Source organism: Drosophila takahashii, chromosome 2L (genome assembly GCF_030179915.1).
Source record: "Drosophila takahashii strain IR98-3 E-12201 chromosome 2L, DtakHiC1v2, whole genome shotgun sequence".
Classification (NCBI taxonomy): Eukaryota; Metazoa; Arthropoda; class Insecta; order Diptera; family Drosophilidae; genus Drosophila; species Drosophila takahashii.
This window is the reverse complement of record NC_091678.1, coordinates 22,694,427-22,713,190: the sequence shown is the minus strand read 5'-3', so window position 1 is coordinate 22,713,190 and position 18,764 is coordinate 22,694,427. Positions and strand designations below refer to the sequence as shown.

Here is an 18,764-nt window from a genome sequence, read left to right as displayed (position 1 = left end):
TATTTCAGAGAAGAGTATTCTGGGTGTTCCCAAAAATGTTGAAAATTTAACAGACAGTTTCAATATTTGAGGGAACGGCCCAAAATGGTTCTTGTTGCATTTTCAAAGAGCTGTTATTTGCTCAGAGGTTTCACGGAACCCGAAACATTTTAAATACTATTTTTATTGTTAGTTACTTTCTAAAATTGTTAGCGAGGTAATTGTTAGTAAGTTAGAACTCCTAATAGACTTTCTATTTTGATTTTAAAGTAAATATTGCGAACTGATGATAGTAAAATGTTGCAAAGTGGACTTGACTTTCAGTAAAATAAAAAAACATCTCTAAAAAAAAAAAAAATCGAAATTTCTGAAAGTTTACTTTTTACGGAACAGCTTTAGGGCATATCCTGATAAATTTAAAAATTTACGTACTTTAATAAAAAACATTACTGTAATAAAAAAAATTAATTCAAATGTATACCAATTTTGAAAATAATTTGAAAACATCGTTCAAAAACGCCGAGTTCTGAAAATAAAAGCCGATAACAACAATGAATGTACCTGTTCCGATAAACGCCCACAGGGTCACACTAAAATTTTGACAGCTACAATTCACACTCACATTTCGCCTAATCACATTTACTTTTTAACTAGCCAGCCGAAATCGAGATAAATACTACTAACTTACTAGAGCCAAAATGCCGGACGCAGTGCAGCAGAGTTTCGTGCGGAGCTTTATCGACTACCTGAAGAAGCAGGTGGACGTGATGTCGCCGGACCAGAGCGAGAGCATCGAGGTGGCGATCCAGTGTCTACAGGCGGCCTTTGACGTGGGCGATGATGTGGATGCGGCGGCGCAGGATGCCGCTGGCCAGGAACAGGCCGCCACACAGAGCAGCACATCGAGTGCCCCCGGCGATGCGGTGGCCAGCGGGAGCGCCGGCCTCGCCCCCAAAAACATCGACATGTTCGAGCTCTTCCAGTCGCTGTACATCGAACGCAATCCGGAATCCCTGGCTCTGGCCGATTCCATCAAGAACGAGGGCAACCGGCTGATGAAGGAGTGCAAGTACAACGAGGCCCTGCTGCAGTACAACCGGGCCATTGCCTTCGATCCCAAGAACCCCATCTTCTACTGCAACCGGGCGGCGGCCCACATCCGGCTGGGCGACAACGAGCGCGCCGTCACCGACTGCAAGTCCGCCCTGCTGTACAACACCAACTACAGCAAGGCGTACTGCCGCCTGGGCGTGGCCTACTCCAACATGGGTAAGTTTGCGGAGGCGGAGCAGGCCTACGGCAAGGCCATCGAACTGGAGCCGGACAATCCGGACTACAGGAGCAACCTGGAGGTGGCCAGGAACGCCAGGAATCAGCCGCCGCAGCTGTCGCACCTGACCGACGGCCTCAACGCCATGCTGGCCAATCCCACGGTGCGGAATCTGTTCAGCAGCGCTGAGATCGATTTGGAGCAGCTGCAGTCGATGACCCAGAATCCGATGGTAATGAACACGATTGGGCAGCTCTTCGCCAACATGGGTCAGCCGAATGCCGGAGGAGCGGCCGCTCCTGGTGGCGCCCCTGGAGCTCCTGGCGGTGCTCCACCGCAGATTCCGGCCATGCCCAACGATATGCTGCAGCTGTTCCAGAGCTTTGCCAGCCAACTGGTGGGCGCCCAGCAGCCAGGCGGCGGAGCCAATCCGAATGCCAATCCTGGCAACGGGCAGCAACCGGGAAACCAGCCTCCGCCGAGCATCTAGTGGGCGGGCGATCCCATAAACACAGATTAAGTTTTTAAGCGGAAACTATAATTATTGTATTTTTAATGTTTAAAAGGCTTCTATTACGCATATACATATATATATTTTTATTAATGGTAATAAATATATACGTGCAAAATACGAGGCCTTGCAAGTGCAATTTCTCACTGTTCTAATCGAATTCTCCATGGGTTTTCTGGCCAAAGGGGTTGCATAATGTTCCATAATACAAAATCAACTCGTCATCGATTTATATAATGCATAGGATAACACCAAGATTCCCCGCCATTCTTTTCGGTTATTAAATAAAACACTTATTAAAAAGTGCATGTAATTTAATGTTGCTTTTATTGAATTCAAGAAATGTATGCTTTCTGTGTGCTTTTTGCTGACTTGCATCTCTACGTGGTACAATTGTTGATTTGATTACATGTTAAATAAAAACTAATAGGTTTAAAAAACAAGACTCGATTTCACAAACAAGTTGTTGTTTGAAAATTTCTTTCTTCAAATCGGAAAACTAATTTTTCTCCCGACTTGAAACTATGTTTTATAGATTGATATTGCAGAATTCGTTCAACTGGTTAACGTTATAATCTTATATTTATGCATTTGACAGAATCGAAAGTGGAGCGTGATATAAATTCAAAACGATGCCAGCGCCCCTTTTTGTGGGAAACGTATGAGAAGAGGGCGTGGCGCGGTTTGGAAACTTTCACGCAAGTTGTGGCAAAGACATTTTTCACGAATATAATAAAAGCAATGCGTGAGTGTATGAGAAAAATGATTGTTGTAATGTTGCATTTACTTTCCAAGAGAATATAATTGCGCTGAAAAGAGACGGAAGGGAGAAAGTTAATGGGAAATTAAATGTCATACTCACCGTAAATCTCTGGGATAATTAGATTCTCTTGTTTCCGTTGCATCATCATTTAAGTTCTGTTTATTCTGCACGAATCCAATCTGTGGTAGTTTTTTTTAATTTTACGGACTAGGGACAAACCATTCAAGTGAAGTACTCGCTGCTCCTTTTCTGCTTCTCTACTTTGTTTACTTAGTACTTATTGAAGCGCCGATTTCTGTAGTTTCCTCCTCCACCGCCGCCGCCGCCTCCGCGTTGTCTCGTCCTGTTGTTGTTGCCATAGTTTTGGTTAACCTTGTTTGAGTATTTTCCAGATGGCGGCGAGTAGAACTTCTGGTCGTTGGATGGCCGCGGCTTCTTCTCTGGCTCCTGATCCTTTTCCTTGCCGTTGGCAGCTGCTTTTTCCCCAAAAGTGATGGGAGCATGGCGCTTGCCAAGCTTGGTCTTTAGGTTCAAGAGGATTCCGTTGTTTATATACATTTTTTACGGATCTATAAACTGTATACATACATTTTTTGGCACAATCCAGGAGAGGACAATATCATGTTTAAATATGGGCGGCGAATGGAATAGATCCCGTATCAACACGTTGATATTTGATGTAGTCTTCAGTGCAGTTTGCTTCAATTGGTTCTCCTCCGTCTTTAGCTCCTCCCCAGTCTTTCCCTTCAGCGCCTCTTCCAGCTTCTTAATATAACTGAAAGAGGAGTAAATAAGTTAGTTTTTAGCTTAAGGAATAGTTTCTCTGAAACCTACCCCTGTGTTCCCCTGGCTAGATATTGCAATCTAGCCCGAAAGTCTTTCAACTTTTCGGCGTCCTCGACGAAACTTAAACTATTTGGATGGTTCTTGCCCAGCGTGTGCAGAGCGTACAGTAAGCACTCGGCGTGCGAGAACTGAAACGAGGGCGGGGTATCCCCCAGATCCTCGTCGCTCAGCTTGGGCAATGGCATGTATTCCTGAAAAATGTCAATATTTTTCGTGTTATAGTCCCGTTTGGTGGATGATTTGCGATGCAAACTCACCAGTAATACATGGTAGACTGCATTAATGCGTTCGCTGGCATTCTCCAGCTTGTCTGTGTTGGTTATCATCTCGGCGAATACCTTCAGTAATCTGAGTTGAATTTGATCTTGCGACACTGCAGTGGCGATCATGTTCCAGGTCTTGATGGGCAGCAGTTTATCGCAAACGTGAGCCACAAAGGCCGTTGATTTTATGGTTTTCTAAATAAGTAGTAAGTGATTAGATTAGAAAGTTTGCAAAAAGTATAAAATTGATCGCAAGGTCTTGAAAACATACCGAAAAGTAGGGCGACGCTGCACTGGCACACTGTATAAATCGCTCCACGACCTCATCGTCGACGGCAATGATGTCCGTGTCTGTGCTATTGAGCTCCGCCTGTTCCGTGGCCAGCTTGACGAGCTCGGCGTGTCCGGTGATGGTGCTGCCCAGCTTGGTGGCTCCCAGAATGGTCATGCATAGATGGAACTCGTCAGCAGTAACGTCCTGCAGGGCCTTCTTGATCTCCTCCACAATGTAGTCCTCTATTTCCTTGGTTATAACAGCTGGGCCCATGGTCAGCAGCTTGGTGGCGATGAACTTGAGGCATCGCTCCCTTGTCGTCTCATCCCCGGTGGTGATCTGTTGGAACAATCCGGTGACGGCGCTCTTGGTGTCCAGCTTAATGACAGCCAGGAGCGAGTTGTTGACCTGCTGTAGCTCGGTGGCATCGTCGAGGATCAGCAGCTGGGCCAGAGTGTCGCCCACTCGAATGGTGGCGTCAGCGTTTCCCTGACAGAGTTTCGGCAGATCCTTGATGGCCTGTCGGCGGATCTGAAGAGATGATAGTTGGTTATTTAGGTGGTGTTTAAAAACGAAAGAATGTTATTACAGGATTTGACTGATTTTAGAAAAATTGAAGGAGAAATGTTAATACTAATCAATGTTTGTAATGTCATCTAGCTTTAATGTGTTTGCAATAGAAGAATGTAATTAAGAAATTTATTTATGTTCATGAACTTATCAAATTGACTATGACTAGTCACTAATTTATAAGTATTTTTTGTACTTTTTGTACTAAAAAGAAATAAGACCAAAATTAAATTAAAATTAATTATACTTGGGATGCAATAGATCGAAGATGCTTGCAAATTCACACCATTTGTTAATCATATCATACTACAAAGATATGATATAAAGCCTAATATAGTATTCCAATCTGACACTATTGTAATCTAAAGTCAGCACTTTTGGAAGTTGGTCGTAAGGATTTAACGGATGCCGGTATAAATATCGAATACCATAAAACCACTATATCATCTAGTTGACTTTAAAGGTTTAATAGGGCTCCACCCACCTGTGTGTCGTCATCTTCGCACAAATCGAACTGTGCATCGATGGCTGTGTCGGCCAAATCCGGAAAATGTTTGAAGAAGTTCCCGATGAACTGCGATGCCAGGCGCTTCTCCTTCGATGAGCCCTTCACGGCCTTAAGTATCTCTTTATATTCATCCACATGCTGCAAGATCAAAAAATATCTATCTTATATACCGTTTTTTCCGGCACGTTTTGCAATGGCGGCTTACCTCGGATATTTTATCGCCCGCCTCGGACAGAATTTCGTAGCATTTGTACAATCGCTCTATGTTGTCCATCTTCTTACCCGTTATTCTCTATAGCTGCAGTGTTTTGAAGCGATTCCAGTCAGTTTTAAACCCTTTTTAGTTTAGTTAAAGTAAGCGACAGCGTTTTTTCCCTCTAGTTTTCACGTTGCAAACAAAATGGTGAGCGGATAGTGTGACCGGAGGTGGGAGTGAAAATCATGCCACTGTCAAAGCAATCGATAGTCTATCGATATTTTTAAGATAACGAATATCATTTTTAAAATTTATTTTAAATTCTCCAGTTAAAACATTTTTATTAATAGTAAAATAAATAATATGACTAAATTTCAGTGCTTAAATTTTTTATAATGTTAAACATTTTTAGTAATAGTAAAATTAATAATATGACTAAATTTCAGTGCTTAAATTATTAAAAATGTAAATGCAACACATTTACTATTTTACTACTTCAAGTAAACCGCAATATTTTGAATTAATAAAGAGAGCTAGAATTTATTTTTAGATAAATTATAACCTTTATTTAGTTCTAGTTAATTAGCACAAATAACACTTATGGAATCGCCTTTAAGGCCTGTTCAAAGTACTCCACCATCATGGGGTAAACTTCGTCGTATTGCTGGATATTCTTCCGTCTGGCATTGTCCCGATACCGCTGCAGTGCACCCGAAATCAGCTCCAGCTTCTCCCGCTCCGCCGTGTGGCCATCTAACCATTCGATAAGGCGCTCGTTAGACCAGTTGGCTGTGGTATGTGGCGACTGGAGATCCGCTCCAGCGTGTCCGAACAGCAACAGCAGCACTATATAACTGGGTACCAGAGAATCCTCCCCGATCGTCTGCTTCACCAGTTCCTGGGCCGTTTGCACGATCAGCAGCGACATGGCTCTTAGCAGGCGAGATGGCTTTCCGAGTTCGGCGAGATTGGGACAAAGGGGCTTTAAAGCTTGCTCCATGTGCTGGCAGTCCTGCTTCAAACGCTGCCTTCCCGCCGCACTCAAGGGACGCAGAATGCACACGTTGTGCAGGAACAGTTCGATGCATCGCTTCGCCAGCTCGTGGCCACATTTTGTAGTCATCTGCTTGTCATCGAACAGGGCGATGTGATGCGACCAGGAACGGTTGACAAACTCCTTAGGAATTAAAGAATAAAGAACATGAAAATCACTATTAACCAAGTTCAAAATCCCACCCACCTGTAGTTCCTTCATATACATCGAGGGCCCCGTGGTGGACAGCCTCTCCGTGTTTAATCCCGGCTCCCTGTGCATGCTCAGTATAATAATGCTTATAGTGGTAATAATGGACTCCATGATCTGCTGCAGAATGGTGCCGATGAGCAGATCAGCCTGCTCCAGAGAGCGCAATATGCTTTCCCTGGCGCTTCCCGGGGTCTTCTCAAACTGAACTTGAAGATCGCTCAGCATGCGACGCACTGAATCTTTGTAATAGTACAAAACATTCGCCAACTGTGTGTTTTGTTGTTGCTGCAGATTTGGTAGGTCCACAACTTGCTTGGAATCAGCTCCCAGCTTGATTTGAGCCTCTAGTTTTGTGCACAATTCCTTTCCGCAGGCCACAAACACATTCGCTATGGAATTTGTGAGACGGGAATCGATCAAAGCGGCACTCAGTTCGGTGGAAGCCACCCGAATAAAGTTGTCCACTGTTTCGTTGCCAGGCAAATCGACTCCCGCCAAACAGGCCTTAAAGTTGGCCGCACATTTGCTAACGTAACCCACTTCCAGAGGGGCGAACAGCTCGTTGTCGAACTGGAACTCGCCATTCAGACGCTGTTCCAAACCTCGAGCGGAGGTCAGAAGCTTAGAGAGTCCCTCCTGCAGCGTCTGTGTTACATGCTGAGAGCATTCATCGAAGGATTTTCGCAGGAGCTGCTGGACCTGCTTCCAAAACCGCTGCGGGATGCACTGGTCCGAGGCCTCGGAAGTGTAACCAAACTGGTTTATCTGCTCCAGAGCCGTCTTGAGCAGCTTGATTTGCGTGCAGGTCTCAAAGAGTTCGTCGTAGAGCAGCCAGTGCAGGGATTTCCAGAACTTTGCCCGGAAGTTCTGGGTGGTGGTCAATTGTGGAGTTTTTCCCGGTCCCCTCGAGGGTGCCGGTTTGCTAACACTGTGCGTCGGCGACTTATTCAGCACGGATATATCGTTGCCGGCAAAACATTCCTTGAGCGATTGCTCCATGTCGGCGATAAAGGTGGCAAGCAGGTTTTCCAGGGATTTCTCCAGCGTATTGAAGTTCATGAAGATCTGTGGGATTACTAAATAAGTTACTCATTCCATTTATAAGCTCTCTGATTTCACCTTTAAAGCATTAACCACTTGATTTTGATTGCGCTCCTGCAGGCCAGTGACCAATTGCATCTGCGTGAGGTTCCTTATCTTCTGACCCGAACTGATCACATAGGCTCGCTCCTGCTGGATGAACTCCAAGTCCTTCAGCTCTTTGTCCTCGATTAGTTGTCCCAGTTCGAAGTGCAGCTCCGCCTGACGCAGGACATCCTTGGTGCCCTTCAACTTGGCCGTGAGGGTCAGCAGGGTTCCGGCCGAGCGGAGGAGGTGACTGACATCGTGAAGGCGACCGAGCACCTGCGTCTGGTTCTCCACCTGCTGGTACTGCGTGTCCACCTGGCTCTTCAGGCGATGTCCCGTCTCCCTGACCCGCTGCACATCCTCAGCGAGTGTATTTAGAGCCGCATCGAATCGTCCTGCGTGGGTGGCCTGCTGCAGGAGAGCTCCATGCTTATCCCGCACCTGCTGGTGCAGCTCCTCCTTGGTGTTTTGCAGTTGTTTCGACAGCTCCTGGATCTGCTGGCCAATTGTTAGGTGGGACATTGCAGCGGTGTAGTCGTCATCATCTGAACTTGTGGTGTTCGTGTTTGGGGGCTTGGTAGCGCCCGGATCCCCGGTGACCATGATGAGGGATACCTTTATCTAGGAGAGTAACAACTAGATAAATGGATCTTGCTTTAAAATCTGTTAGTTAATGCAATTTTACTTTAGTACAATCAAAATGTTTTTCCACGCAATCAAAAGCGGCCTCCAATCGATAACTTTGCAGGGGTGTAGGCTTAAAATGATTAAGGGGGTTTTGTTTTTTAAGAAGGTATCTTATCGCTGGGGCGCTGGTTTAAGTTATAAGTTTAATAATTAAAGACAATACAATGAGGGTATTCCCTAAACTGTTGAATTGCTGAATCATTAAAAACCCGAGATATCACGTTTTTTGCAGCATTTTACTAACATCACGTCGCATTATTTAGTTTAAACTCAAATTAGAAGGTCTATTAGTAGTTCTTCTTACCTTGCTAACAATTTTAGACAGTAATAAACAATATATAATCGAGTTTAACTGGTTTTAAGTTCCGTGAAACAAATAACGGCTGTTTAGAAATTCGACAAAAACCAATTTGGGTCGTTCCCTCAATTGCTGAAATTTTCTGTTGAATTTTCAACAATTCAACAGTTTAGGGAATACCCTGAATATTTTTATACCCTTGCAGAGGGTATTATAATTTCAGTCAGATGGTTGCAACGCAGTGAAGACGTTTCCGACCACATAAAGTATATATATTCTTGATCAGCACCAATAGCCGAGTCTATCTAGCCATGTCAGTCTGTCCTTCTGTCCGTCTGTCCGTTTCTATGCGAACTAGTCTCTCAGTTTTAAAGCTATCGCGATGAAACATTCCCGAAAGTCTTCTTTCTATTGCGGGTAGTACATATGTCGGAGCGAGCCGGATCGGACCACTATATCTTAAGGCTCCCATAGGAATATTCAGACAAATATAAGAAAATTCATTGTAACTTTGTAGGAAGTAGGCGTTTTGATTCTTGACTACTTAAAAACAAAATTTAAATAGAAACGCTGAATCTGGAATCCCTGGAACTGCACCGAGTGAGCATTACTTTATCTGCAAGGGTATATAAGCTTCGGCTGGCCGAAGGTAGCTTCCTTTTTTGTTTTTATATTTTTTAAATCTAAATATGTACTTATACAGTTTATGCATAGTATATTCTGACCCCCCAAACTACGCCCTTGTTTTGTCTTATCGATAGATTGAGTCAGCTGTTGCTCGGTTTGTTTTGTGTAAATAATTGGATGCGGAGAAAAAACTTAATTTTATTGTTAAAAGTCCTGTGTTTTCACGCCTTCACACATTCTCCATGTCGGACGACATTAAGAAGTATTTAGACGGCCTGCTGCAAAAGTAGATACTCATTTTCAAAAAGGTTTTCCAAATTATTAAACCTATCTTATTTTCCCCTGAAGGGTCAGCGGTCTGTACGTGATTCAGATTACGGATCGCGATGGGGTGCCCCTCCTTCGGGTCAGCCAGGAGAAGAACGTGGACTTCGCCCTGATGCCCTCGTTCATTCCCACATTCACCACCGCCTGCGACCAGGCGAGCAAACTGGGTCTGGGCAGGAACAAGACCATCATCTCCATGTACTCCAACTACCAGGTGGTCCAGATGAACAAGCTTCCGCTGATCCTGACCTTTGTGGGCGCCGAGAACTGCAATACGGGCCACATCCTCGCTTTGGAGCACCAGGTCGATGGCTATTTGGAGGACATAAAGCTCGCAGTCACCGAGGCATAGAATTAATCTACCCTGTAATTTGCATACTTTTTAAAATTACTAAATGTTTATACTTTATTGAAAATTAATTGTGTTGGGGAAACATCTGTATTGAAAAGGATCCTTAAGCTGCCCCTGCGGATTTATTTTGTACCTTGTCAAAACGACTGTTTAAAAGTAGTTTTCAATATACGAGATGTAGACACTTTATTTAAACTGAAAATTTACTTAAATGCATACATTTTTTTGTATTTTGTGGGATCAAAATAGTTGGGATTCATTTTATTAAGATCTTGTCCTAGTTCCTCTCATACAATATCTTTTTACTACAATTTCAAACTTCTTTGTGCTATTACAAAACTATTATGTATGTCCCCACAATGAAACCAGAATCTTTTTGATGTTATATTCGCTACAACTCAAAGGGAATGCATTCAACAAAAAAATATGATATTTTACTAAAGCACATTTCAATTATCATTCAACTTTAGTTTTTCAAAAATACTAGGTGTTTACACTTTATTCAGAATGAAACTTGATGTACTTTTTGCTTAAATGCATACACTGAATTAATTTACTACAATTCTTGATGGTTTTCCTGCTACAGTTTGGGAATGATCTCGACAAAATTAATATTCTCCTTTAAAACTAAAATACAATCCCCAAATCTCTGATCTTCGTGTGCCAAGCACACACATCCTCGATTGCTGATCCTTTCAGAGTTCGTCGTGCAGGTTTTCCGATTCCGCCTGGAAAGCTTCGCTGTCGCAGGCAGCAGGAGTTTCGAATTCAAAGTAATATTCACAGCGATTCGGCTCGCTGACGGCAGTGATCTTGGGTTCCAGAGCGCAGCTGATGTTGATAATGGCCGAACGGTTCGGGCCATTCCAGCAGCCGGCTCCATTGGCGTACTTTTGCTGCGAATACTTTTTGGGCTCGCCAATCCATTTGTCCCAGCGACCCAGCGTTGTTTCGGGTCCCCCGCTTCTCGACTTCTGAGAGGCGCGATCGAAGGGGCACAGGGTGTAGACATACTCCCGGTCCTCGAAGTTGTAGCACTGGCCATCGTGAACGGCCCACTCCTCGGTCAGGCCGTAACCCTTGTTGTTCTGTTCGTCGATCTCCTTGACCTCCTGCTCGATCTCGCGCAGGCTGCGTTCGACTTCCTCGAGAGCATTTCGCGCCTCGTTCGCCTGCTGGATCAGACGCTGGGTCTCAGGATCGTAATTCGGCGGCGTTACATCCTCCACATCCGGAGAGGCCTCGCCTACGCCCACATCGGGCTCCTCGTCGTCGTACTGATCCTCCTCGCCCTCTTCGTCGGCTTCGATCTCTTCTTCGCCAGCCAGTTCAGCTTGTTCTGTAAAAGTATTATAAATATTATTGATTGGTAAGGAAAAGGAATAGTAAGTAAACAGTTCATTTTAAGCAGGGTTAGGAAAATAACACACTCTGTAAAAAACTTGTTTTATTAACATGTTAAATGACAAAGTGTTAAGTTCAAAAAAAAGGTAAAAGGTAAAAAGGTATCCCATGTGTGTAAAAAATGTTAGCTCACATATGTTAGAAACATAAACAACACACACAGTTTATTTGTGTTATTTACACGACGTGTTTTTTACACAACGTGTTTTTAACACAATGAGTTTTTGACATTAAAACGTCAGAAATATATGCTTTGAAACGGTTAAAAATAACAATTAAGATATCCTGGCCCAATATTGATTTTTCATTTTCTCTTCGATTCGTTAATGTCCATAAAATATAATTATCATTTGTGTTAAAAACACAGTGTGTGAAAAACACGTCCTGCTAATAACACATTTGTAAAAAACACAAGTGAGCTGTGTGTGCTAACAATTATTTTTCACATTTTAACACTTTTGTTTTTGACACACATGACAAAAACTTTGCTCACACTGTAAAATACAATTTGACATGTTTTAAACATGTGTGTTTAATTTTTAAGCCCGCCTAGCAGTAAATCAAATATTGATTCAACTGGAGGTGTGGGAAAAGAAAGTATCTGCTTAATATTGCAATACATTCTGCAGGGTTTTTAATTATTAAAAGCCTTTGTTACCTTCGCTTAGCTTTGCCGGTGTAGGCTGGATAGCTTCGGTGGACACTTCCGCCTGCTCGATCTTAGGCTCTGGGATGACTTCCTCCGGCTGCGGCGGCTGAAACAGACCCTCGGCCAGCATTGCCAGCGGCTTAATTCTTGGCCAGGCTAGAGTGACGAAGGCATCCAGATCCACTCGCTCCCGTTCGTCCAAGAAATACTTGGCCTCCTCCACGGTTACCACGCCGTTGCGATCCCTGTCCAGATTCATGTCCACCATCAGTTCGGTGACCTCCACGAAACCATCCTTGTTGGTGTCGTAGCTAACGAAGCTCAGGGAGGCCTCCTGGCGCATCTGTTGCGGCTCCTGCTCCGTCTGAGCCGTCTCCGCACCCACCTCCCGCTGCTGTTCCTTGAAGATTTCAATGGCCTCGGCCTCCAGACCCTCGGCGGTTTGTTTCAGCTGCTCCTTTTCGGAGCGCAGCAGCTCCTGCTCCTTGCGGCGTTGGTCTAGCTCAAGGCGGCGAGCCTCCCGCTCCGCCTTCATCTGCTTGCCACGGGTGATCATCTCCAGACGCCGCTCGGCTCCTCGTTTGTGCAGCTCCGCTTCGTTGCGCCTTTGGGCAGCAGCCGCGGCACCGAGTTCCAGGCAGGTGTTGGGGCAACCAAGCGCCTGTGATTCATCGCTGCCGTCGCAGCAGTCGCAGATGCCGTCCTGCACCCGGGAACTGGGTATATTCACCGACTGGTGGCCCTTGTTCAGGCAGTGGAACTGGCCCTGTGGACAGGCCGAAGTGCCCGGCTCATCGCTTCCGTCCGCACAGTCGCAGTAGTCGTCGTTGATCTGGGAGAAGGGTATGCTCCGGCTGCCGTCCAAGCAGGTCCAACTGTTGTCGCCAGCCCGTGGCTGGTACAGTGAAGCCTTGGCCAGTGAGACTCCCAGAGGACGTGGAACTTCGCTGGCGGAACCTGCGCTCAGGCTCAGTAGGGTCACCACAAGCGGTATTAGAACCATTTGGCTGACTCCCAAGCCTTGCATTTTAGCGGTGTTTATTTCTAGTCCTAATTAATCACCTAATATGAGTTGGTCGCCGTGAGCAGTAAATCTTACGTGGAATTTGCTATGGTTTTTTTACGACTCGTAAAATGCCGGTGCAGCACTATCGATGGCAGTGATGACAACTATCGATAACAGCAGCCAGGGGTGTGCACCAGAATTGTTAAGGGGGATCTTGCTTATACAAAGCAATAATTTGGGATTGCAGTACTCTTTTTTAAAAAAATTGATTTATATAATGAAACGATTGATAATAAAATATGTTAAGATGCTACATTTTTGAAATTTTTTTTTTATATTTAGGTAATACAAATGGATTTTAAAGTAAAAATTGGGTATTGGTGATACTATAATGTTACAGAGTTGCCAAGGCTTTCTTATATAATTAGGTGAAAACTGTGGCTTTCAACGATTTAAATTACTTATGTAAATATCTAAAAACGTAATTTCTTTGAAACAGCTGTATATTGCAATTCAACAGTTTAGCGAATACCCTAATTATTTACTGATAAAAGATTGGCGGCCCCCTGCTACGCCACTGACAGTTCAGCGGTGTGGCAACTCCCTCCAATCAGCTGCCGGTTTGTTATTTAACCAGAGCGGAGTAGCAAAGAACCCATAAAACAATGGAATTCCTGACTAAAGTGTGGGCCAAGGAGGCAGTCCCTCTAGCTGAGATAGAAGCAACCGCCGAACCAGCGCAAAAAAAGCCAAATCCAAAGACTGATTCAACGCCTGCAAGTAAAGAATCCTCTGGAGAAACTACCACCGCTCAGAAGGATTGGGGTTATGACTTATATCCGGAGCGGAGAGGAGAAACCTTCAAGCCCAAATGGACCAAGGTGTTGTTCGGCATGGAGGGCCAGGAGAACCTAGATCGCTTCAAGTGCGAGGAGAATGTCTATTGGTGTGTCAAGAACGGTCCCCTGGTGAAACTGATGATGGGCGCCTTGAAGAGCTCCGGTTGCCCCATCGATCTGCGTCGCCACATCTCCTGCGAGGTGTGCGATTCCTCGGTCACCGGCGGCTACGATCCCAAGCTCAATCAGATTGTGGTGTGCCAGAATATGGCCAAGAATAAGAGCATGGTCCACGGAGTGCTCACCCACGAGATGATACACATGTTCGACTACTGCAATAACGATATGGACTTCCGGAACGTGGACCATCTGGCCTGTACGGAGATTAGGGCGGCGAACCTGGCCCATTGCTCCTTTTTGAGCGCCATGTTCCAAGGAGATGCCTCGCCATTCAATGTCAAGGAGGCGCATCAGGTGGGTGTTGTATATTTGACTTATTAACTGCTGGAGAAGTCCAACTTATGAAGGGAATCTGCAAGCTTTAGAAAACTTTGCAATTTTCGAGATATTTAAAAAAATAATTAATAATAATTAAATATGGGCACTTCCACCAAAAGGTCCACCAATCCAAAAACCTTTAAGCTTGAACGAAACATATTTCCACATAATTTTACCGCCATATAAGTTTCTAATTAGTTGGATCCTGAGCTAAACTAAAAATTTGGAGTATAGTTTGATTATTATACCCGTTACTCGTAGAGTAAAAGGGTATACTAGATTCGTGCAAAAGTATGTAACAGGTAGAAGGAAGCGTTTCCGACCCTATAAACTATATATATTCTTGATCAGGATCACTAGCCGAGTCGATCTAGCCATGTCCGTCTGTCCGTCTGTCTGTCCGTCTGTCCGTCTGTCTGTCTGTATGAACGCTGAGATCTCGGAAACTATAAAAGCTAGAAGATTCACATTTTGCATGCAGATTCTAGGAGTTCCTACGCAGCGCAAGTTTGTTTCAAAAGGGTGCCACGCCCCCTCTAACGCCCACAATCGCTTATATACGATTTTAAAAATGTCAATATTTCGGAAAAGTAAAAATGCAGTTTTATGGTGTTTATCAGTACCTATCGAAATGTAGAAGAAATTTTTTTAATCGGACCATTCGTTTAAAAGTTACGGCGGATCAAAGTTTTTATCTCCATCGCCTTCGCACTTCCGTTAGCTGAGTAACGGGTATCTGATAGTCGGGGCACCCGACTATAGCGTTCTCTCTTGTTTTTATGATAAACCCCATCAATATACGCAAAAGTTAATTTTTGGCTAATTTTTGAGTAAAGCCAAAACCATTTCACAGCGACATGTTTGAACAACATTCTAAAATATTCGCATTTAAATATTCCATCAGAATCCGGTAATTTCTGGTGTTGAATGAACTTATCCAAAATCCTCTTAGTTTTGTCCCGAACGAATACGGCAGCTTTTTAACGATATCTTAAAAAATAAAAGTGGTAGAAAATCAAGATTTTTACACAAAATAGAGATTGGAAAGAGTAAAAAAAATGCCGATTATTAAAATTAAAACTATTTTTTTCAATTTTGTTTTTAACTTGAAAGGTGTGCAATGCCAATATTCTTTTTAGGATTGCCAAATTTACAATTTTTTTGAATTTAAGAAACTGTTTAATCTTTTTTGACTTCCATTCCAGAACTGCGTCAAGTCAAAAGCCCTGGCCTCAGTCCTGGCTGTTCGTAATATAACCAAAGCCGATGCCATCGCTGCTGTGGAAAGAGTGTTCCCGAAATGCTATGCCGATTTGGAGCCCATTGGCCGGAGAATCCGACGCAATTCCACCGACCAGCAAAAGGCCTACATGGAGGCACCCTTGTACGGCTATGATGTATATTAAATTGTTATATATGATTTCGTTTTTAAGTACCCACACAAAAAACTTAAATAAAACTATGTTTTAAGCTATGGACATTTTGAATGTCACGCTGCCAGACAGTTTTATATTTAAAACTAAACGGTTGGTTATTAATTAAATTATGTACCATTATCTGTATGTATCTGTTTTCACCAAAAAAATTGCATAAAAAACCAACGATTTGTGCAGCTCCGCTTCGTTGCGCCTTTGGGCAGCAGCCGCGGCACCGAGTTCCAGGCAGGTGTTGGGGCAACCAAGCGCCTGTGATTCATCGCTGCCGTCGCAGCAGTCGCAGATGCCGTCCTGCACCCGGGAACTGGGTATATTCACCGACTGGTGGCCCTTGTTCAGGCAGTGGAACTGGCCCTGTGGACAGGCCGAAGTACCCGGCTCATCGCTTCCGTCCGCACAGTCGCAGTAGTCGTCGTTGACCTGGGAGAAGGGTATGCTCCGGCTGCCATCCAAGCAGGTCCAACTGTTGTCGCCCGCCCGCGGCTGGTACAGTGAAGCCTTAGCCAGTGAGACTCCCAGAGGACGTGGAACTTCGCTGGCGGAACCTGCGTTCAGGCTCAGTAGGGTCACCACGACCGGTATTAGAACCATTTGGCCCTGCATTTTAGAGGTGATTATATGATTATGATCTCCCAATTTGAGTTGGTCGCCGTGTGCTGTAAGTCCAACGTGGAATTTTCTATGGTTTTTTTTTAAGAGTCGTAAAATGCCGGTACAGCACTATCGATGGCAGTGAAGACAACTATCGATAATTTGAATTACATGTATTCCCATTGTTGCTTCATTTGTAAATTTATCCGGATTTAGACCCGAAACCCGTAGTGATCCTCGTTGTTGCCTGTGAGAAAGGTCGCGAGTCTTAGTTTTCGGCTGGGAAGTTTACAGAGCATGTTTACTTACCGTTTGGCCTGTCCCCTCTTTTCCCCAGGAGCTCCCCAGGACTAGGTGACCCAAAACACGAATAGTGTATGTCCTTGCTTGCGCCTCGTTTGACTGTAAGCTCCATTAATACATGACCGGTGGAGCATACTTTTCGCGGCGCCTGTCGCCTTTTCCAAGGCAAGCGAATTCTCCGCTTTGACCGCGTACATTTGGAGACGGCGGCCAAGTTTGGCCTTGAAGGCTGAAGAAGAATTAGTTAATAGGAGAATAACAATAATAACAATGTTAAACACCTGTACATATGTATCGCTGTGTGACTCCGACTGACTGAAAATGGGTCATACCTTTGCAGAATCCTCCGTGGCATCCTTGGTTAAGTGGGCATGCTTGGCTAGGTCAACAATAGCCACCAAAACCTCACAAATTTTCCGTCGTTTATTTGTTTACTTTTTGTTTGTTAGTGATGGCCGATAGTCTTGTGATGTGAGACCGCGAAGTCATCGATGCATAGGTTGCGAGCTGTAGAATTAGGGGGACACCGCCCTGAGATAATAGGGGAATTCCCTAAACTTTTGAATTGCTGAATTGTTGAAAATTCAACAAAAAATTTCAGCAATTAAGGGAACGACCCAAAATGGTTCCTATTGAATTTTCAAACAGCTGTTATTTGTTGAAAAATTTAACGGAACTTTAAGCATGTAAAATTAGATTTATTATTGCTAGTTACTGTCTAAAAGTGCTATAAAGGTAAAAAGAACCACAAATATGCTTTCTAAGTTGATTTTAAAATAAATAATTTGTACTGGTGATACTAAAATGTTACAGAGTTGCCACGACTTTTAAAAAAAGGTGACAACTCTGGCTTTTTAGCAATTCAACAAAATTTTCAACAGCCCCAAGGCTGTTGAATTGCTGAAATTTCTGAAAGTTGACTTTGTATGGAACAGCTGAATAACAGCTGACCAAAATTCAACAATTCAGCAACTCAACAGTTTAGGGAATCCCCCTAAAACTAAGCTAGCGGCTCTGCCAAAAAAAAAATTTTTATTTTTCTCGAGAATTTTAAGATTGCATACCAAATATTAAAATAACTCAAACGAGTCTCAAGTGGTGCATAAATCTAAATGCTAAAAAGATTTTTTAAAAATAAACGGTAAAAGATAAAAAAAAACAAAAACGGCTCGTTTTATTTCAATCCTCTATCGAAAAAAAAAAGTTCGGATGATTTCTGAGATTTGACCCCAATTTTCTTGTCACGTTTCACATGGAATGAGCCATATGATTTCGTTTTTAAGTACCTACACAAACAAATTTAATAAAACTATGTTTTAAGCATTTTGAATGTCACGCTGCCAGACAGTTTTATATTTAAAACTAAATGGTTAGTTATTAATTAAATTATGTACTATTAGCCATGAAAATGTACCAAGTTCATAAGAAAGAATCCATTAAAACATCTGTATTCACAAAAAAATCGCATATAAAACCAACGATTAGGGCTGCTGTATTTAGTGTAAGTTTGAAAAGCACAAGAACCAAGAGCATGGAGGATTGTGAAATTATTGGAATGATTTTCGAAATCATTGGCGACATGCTGTTCGGGAGTAAGTTGGAGGATATAGGAGAAGTGGAACTGGATATGTTATATTAGCGAAAAACTTTTATGAAGATATAAAATATAATCATTTTCAATACAAATATTTGCTTTTGCAGGTGACAGCTCATCTGATGATGATTATGACTCATCCTCTAGCACCTAAAAATCATAAAAAAAACCTGAATAATTGTTAGCCATAAGCTTAATTCAAGTTATTAATGCAACTAAATAATACAAATAATTAACCTTCAAAGCAAAAGCTATAAATTCAACAAAAATATTCAAATAACCAATATTAAATCCAACAAAATGGACTGTTGTGAGCTGCCGGAAATATTTTTGAGTTTTCTCAACGACCTCTTTTTCTCGGACATAAGTAATTATTGTTTATATAATGGCTGTAAATAGGCTAGTAACCATATTATTTCTTATTTGTAAAGCTGACGAGGAGTACTTTGGTGATTACTACGACAACTAAAATTGAAATAATCCGGCAATCGTGATGTAGCAAGCAAATAAATTTGATATCAGCATTTACCTTTAAAAGCTTTTCAATAGGCATAATATATATTTCGTGTATTATTGACCTAAATCATGCCATCGTTTTT

At 43.1% G+C, this 18,764-nt stretch overlaps 8 protein-coding genes across 12 annotated transcripts; 4 read left to right on the top strand and 4 right to left on the bottom strand.

Moving 5' to 3' along the window:
* The first annotated feature begins 572 nt into the window (after positions 1–572).
* Positions 573–1,899, top strand: Sgt (small glutamine-rich tetratricopeptide containing protein). The gene has a single exon (XM_017138152.3). It carries the CDS (start codon positions 678–680, stop codon positions 1,737–1,739), a length of 1,062 nt encoding a protein of 353 aa, XP_016993641.2. The 5' UTR covers positions 573–677; the 3' UTR covers positions 1,740–1,899.
* A 171-nt stretch (positions 1,900–2,070) lies between these two features.
* Positions 2,071–5,400, bottom strand: cass (apoptosis inhibitor cassowary). 3 transcript variants are annotated; one of them, XR_001769798.3, is made up of 8 exons: positions 5,190–5,400; positions 4,961–5,122; positions 3,904–4,437; positions 3,627–3,827; positions 3,358–3,560; positions 3,112–3,298; positions 2,743–3,045; positions 2,071–2,687 (listed from the first exon to the last, which is right to left on the bottom strand). XR_001769798.3 is itself a non-coding variant. In XM_017138151.3 (8 exons), the coding sequence occupies exons 1-7, from the start codon at positions 5,256–5,258 to the stop codon at positions 2,794–2,796; spliced, it is 1,608 nt and encodes a 535-aa protein (XP_016993640.2). In that variant the 5' UTR covers positions 5,259–5,400; the 3' UTR covers positions 2,071–2,702; positions 2,759–2,793. The 3 variants fall into 3 exon arrangements, 2 of the variants coding, with proteins under 2 accessions (XP_016993640.2, XP_016993639.2); XM_017138151.3 differs by having other exon boundaries at positions 2,071–2,702; positions 2,759–3,045; XM_017138150.3 differs by having other exon boundaries at positions 2,071–3,045.
* Positions 5,401–5,719: 319 nt separating this feature from the next.
* Positions 5,720–8,307, bottom strand: fws (four way stop). Its single transcript, XM_017138165.3, has 4 exons — positions 8,240–8,307; positions 7,546–8,175; positions 6,421–7,491; positions 5,720–6,357 (listed from the first exon to the last, which is right to left on the bottom strand). Exons 2-4 carry the CDS (start codon positions 8,155–8,157, stop codon positions 5,779–5,781), a joined length of 2,262 nt encoding a protein of 753 aa, XP_016993654.2. The 5' UTR covers positions 8,158–8,175; positions 8,240–8,307; the 3' UTR covers positions 5,720–5,778.
* Positions 8,308–9,292: 985 nt separating this feature from the next.
* Lamtor3 (Late endosomal/lysosomal adaptor, MAPK and MTOR activator 3) lies at positions 9,293–9,909 on the top strand. Its single transcript, XM_017138163.3, has 2 exons — positions 9,293–9,452; positions 9,515–9,909. The coding sequence occupies exons 1-2, from the start codon at positions 9,409–9,411 to the stop codon at positions 9,843–9,845; spliced, it is 375 nt and encodes a 124-aa protein (XP_016993652.1). The 5' UTR covers positions 9,293–9,408; the 3' UTR covers positions 9,846–9,909.
* Positions 9,910–10,310: 401 nt separating this feature from the next.
* Positions 10,311–13,051, bottom strand: GCS2beta (glucosidase 2 subunit beta). The gene is made up of 2 exons (XM_017138162.3): positions 11,908–13,051; positions 10,311–11,184 (listed from the first exon to the last, which is right to left on the bottom strand). Exons 1-2 carry the CDS (start codon positions 12,923–12,925, stop codon positions 10,541–10,543), a joined length of 1,662 nt encoding a protein of 553 aa, XP_016993651.2. The 5' UTR covers positions 12,926–13,051; the 3' UTR covers positions 10,311–10,540.
* Positions 13,052–13,499: 448 nt separating this feature from the next.
* LOC108054999 (mitochondrial inner membrane protease ATP23 homolog) lies at positions 13,500–15,765 on the top strand. Its single transcript, XM_017138169.3, has 2 exons — positions 13,500–14,217; positions 15,447–15,765. The coding sequence occupies exons 1-2, from the start codon at positions 13,570–13,572 to the stop codon at positions 15,645–15,647; spliced, it is 849 nt and encodes a 282-aa protein (XP_016993658.2). The 5' UTR covers positions 13,500–13,569; the 3' UTR covers positions 15,648–15,765.
* Positions 15,706–17,020, bottom strand: LOC108055000 (glucosidase 2 subunit beta-like). 2 transcript variants are annotated; one of them, XM_017138170.3, is made up of 3 exons: positions 16,904–17,020; positions 16,578–16,800; positions 15,706–16,515 (listed from the first exon to the last, which is right to left on the bottom strand). In XM_017138170.3, the coding sequence occupies exon 3, from the start codon at positions 16,278–16,280 to the stop codon at positions 15,795–15,797; it is 486 nt and encodes a 161-aa protein (XP_016993659.2). In that variant the 5' UTR covers positions 16,281–16,515; positions 16,578–16,800; positions 16,904–17,020; the 3' UTR covers positions 15,706–15,794. The 2 variants fall into 2 exon arrangements, with proteins under 2 accessions (XP_016993659.2, XP_070075727.1); XM_070219626.1 differs by having other exon boundaries at positions 16,853–17,004.
* Positions 17,021–17,924: 904 nt separating this feature from the next.
* LOC108054976 (uncharacterized) lies at positions 17,925–18,722 on the top strand. Of its 2 annotated transcripts, XR_011417685.1 has the most exons (3): positions 17,925–18,163; positions 18,273–18,532; positions 18,597–18,722. XR_011417685.1 is itself a non-coding variant. In XM_017138116.2 (2 exons), exons 1-2 carry the CDS (start codon positions 17,974–17,976, stop codon positions 18,317–18,319), a joined length of 237 nt encoding a protein of 78 aa, XP_016993605.2. In that variant the 5' UTR covers positions 17,925–17,973; the 3' UTR covers positions 18,320–18,661. The 2 variants fall into 2 exon arrangements, 1 of the variants encoding a protein (XP_016993605.2); XM_017138116.2 differs by having other exon boundaries at positions 18,273–18,661.
* Positions 18,723–18,764: the final 42 nt, after the last annotated feature.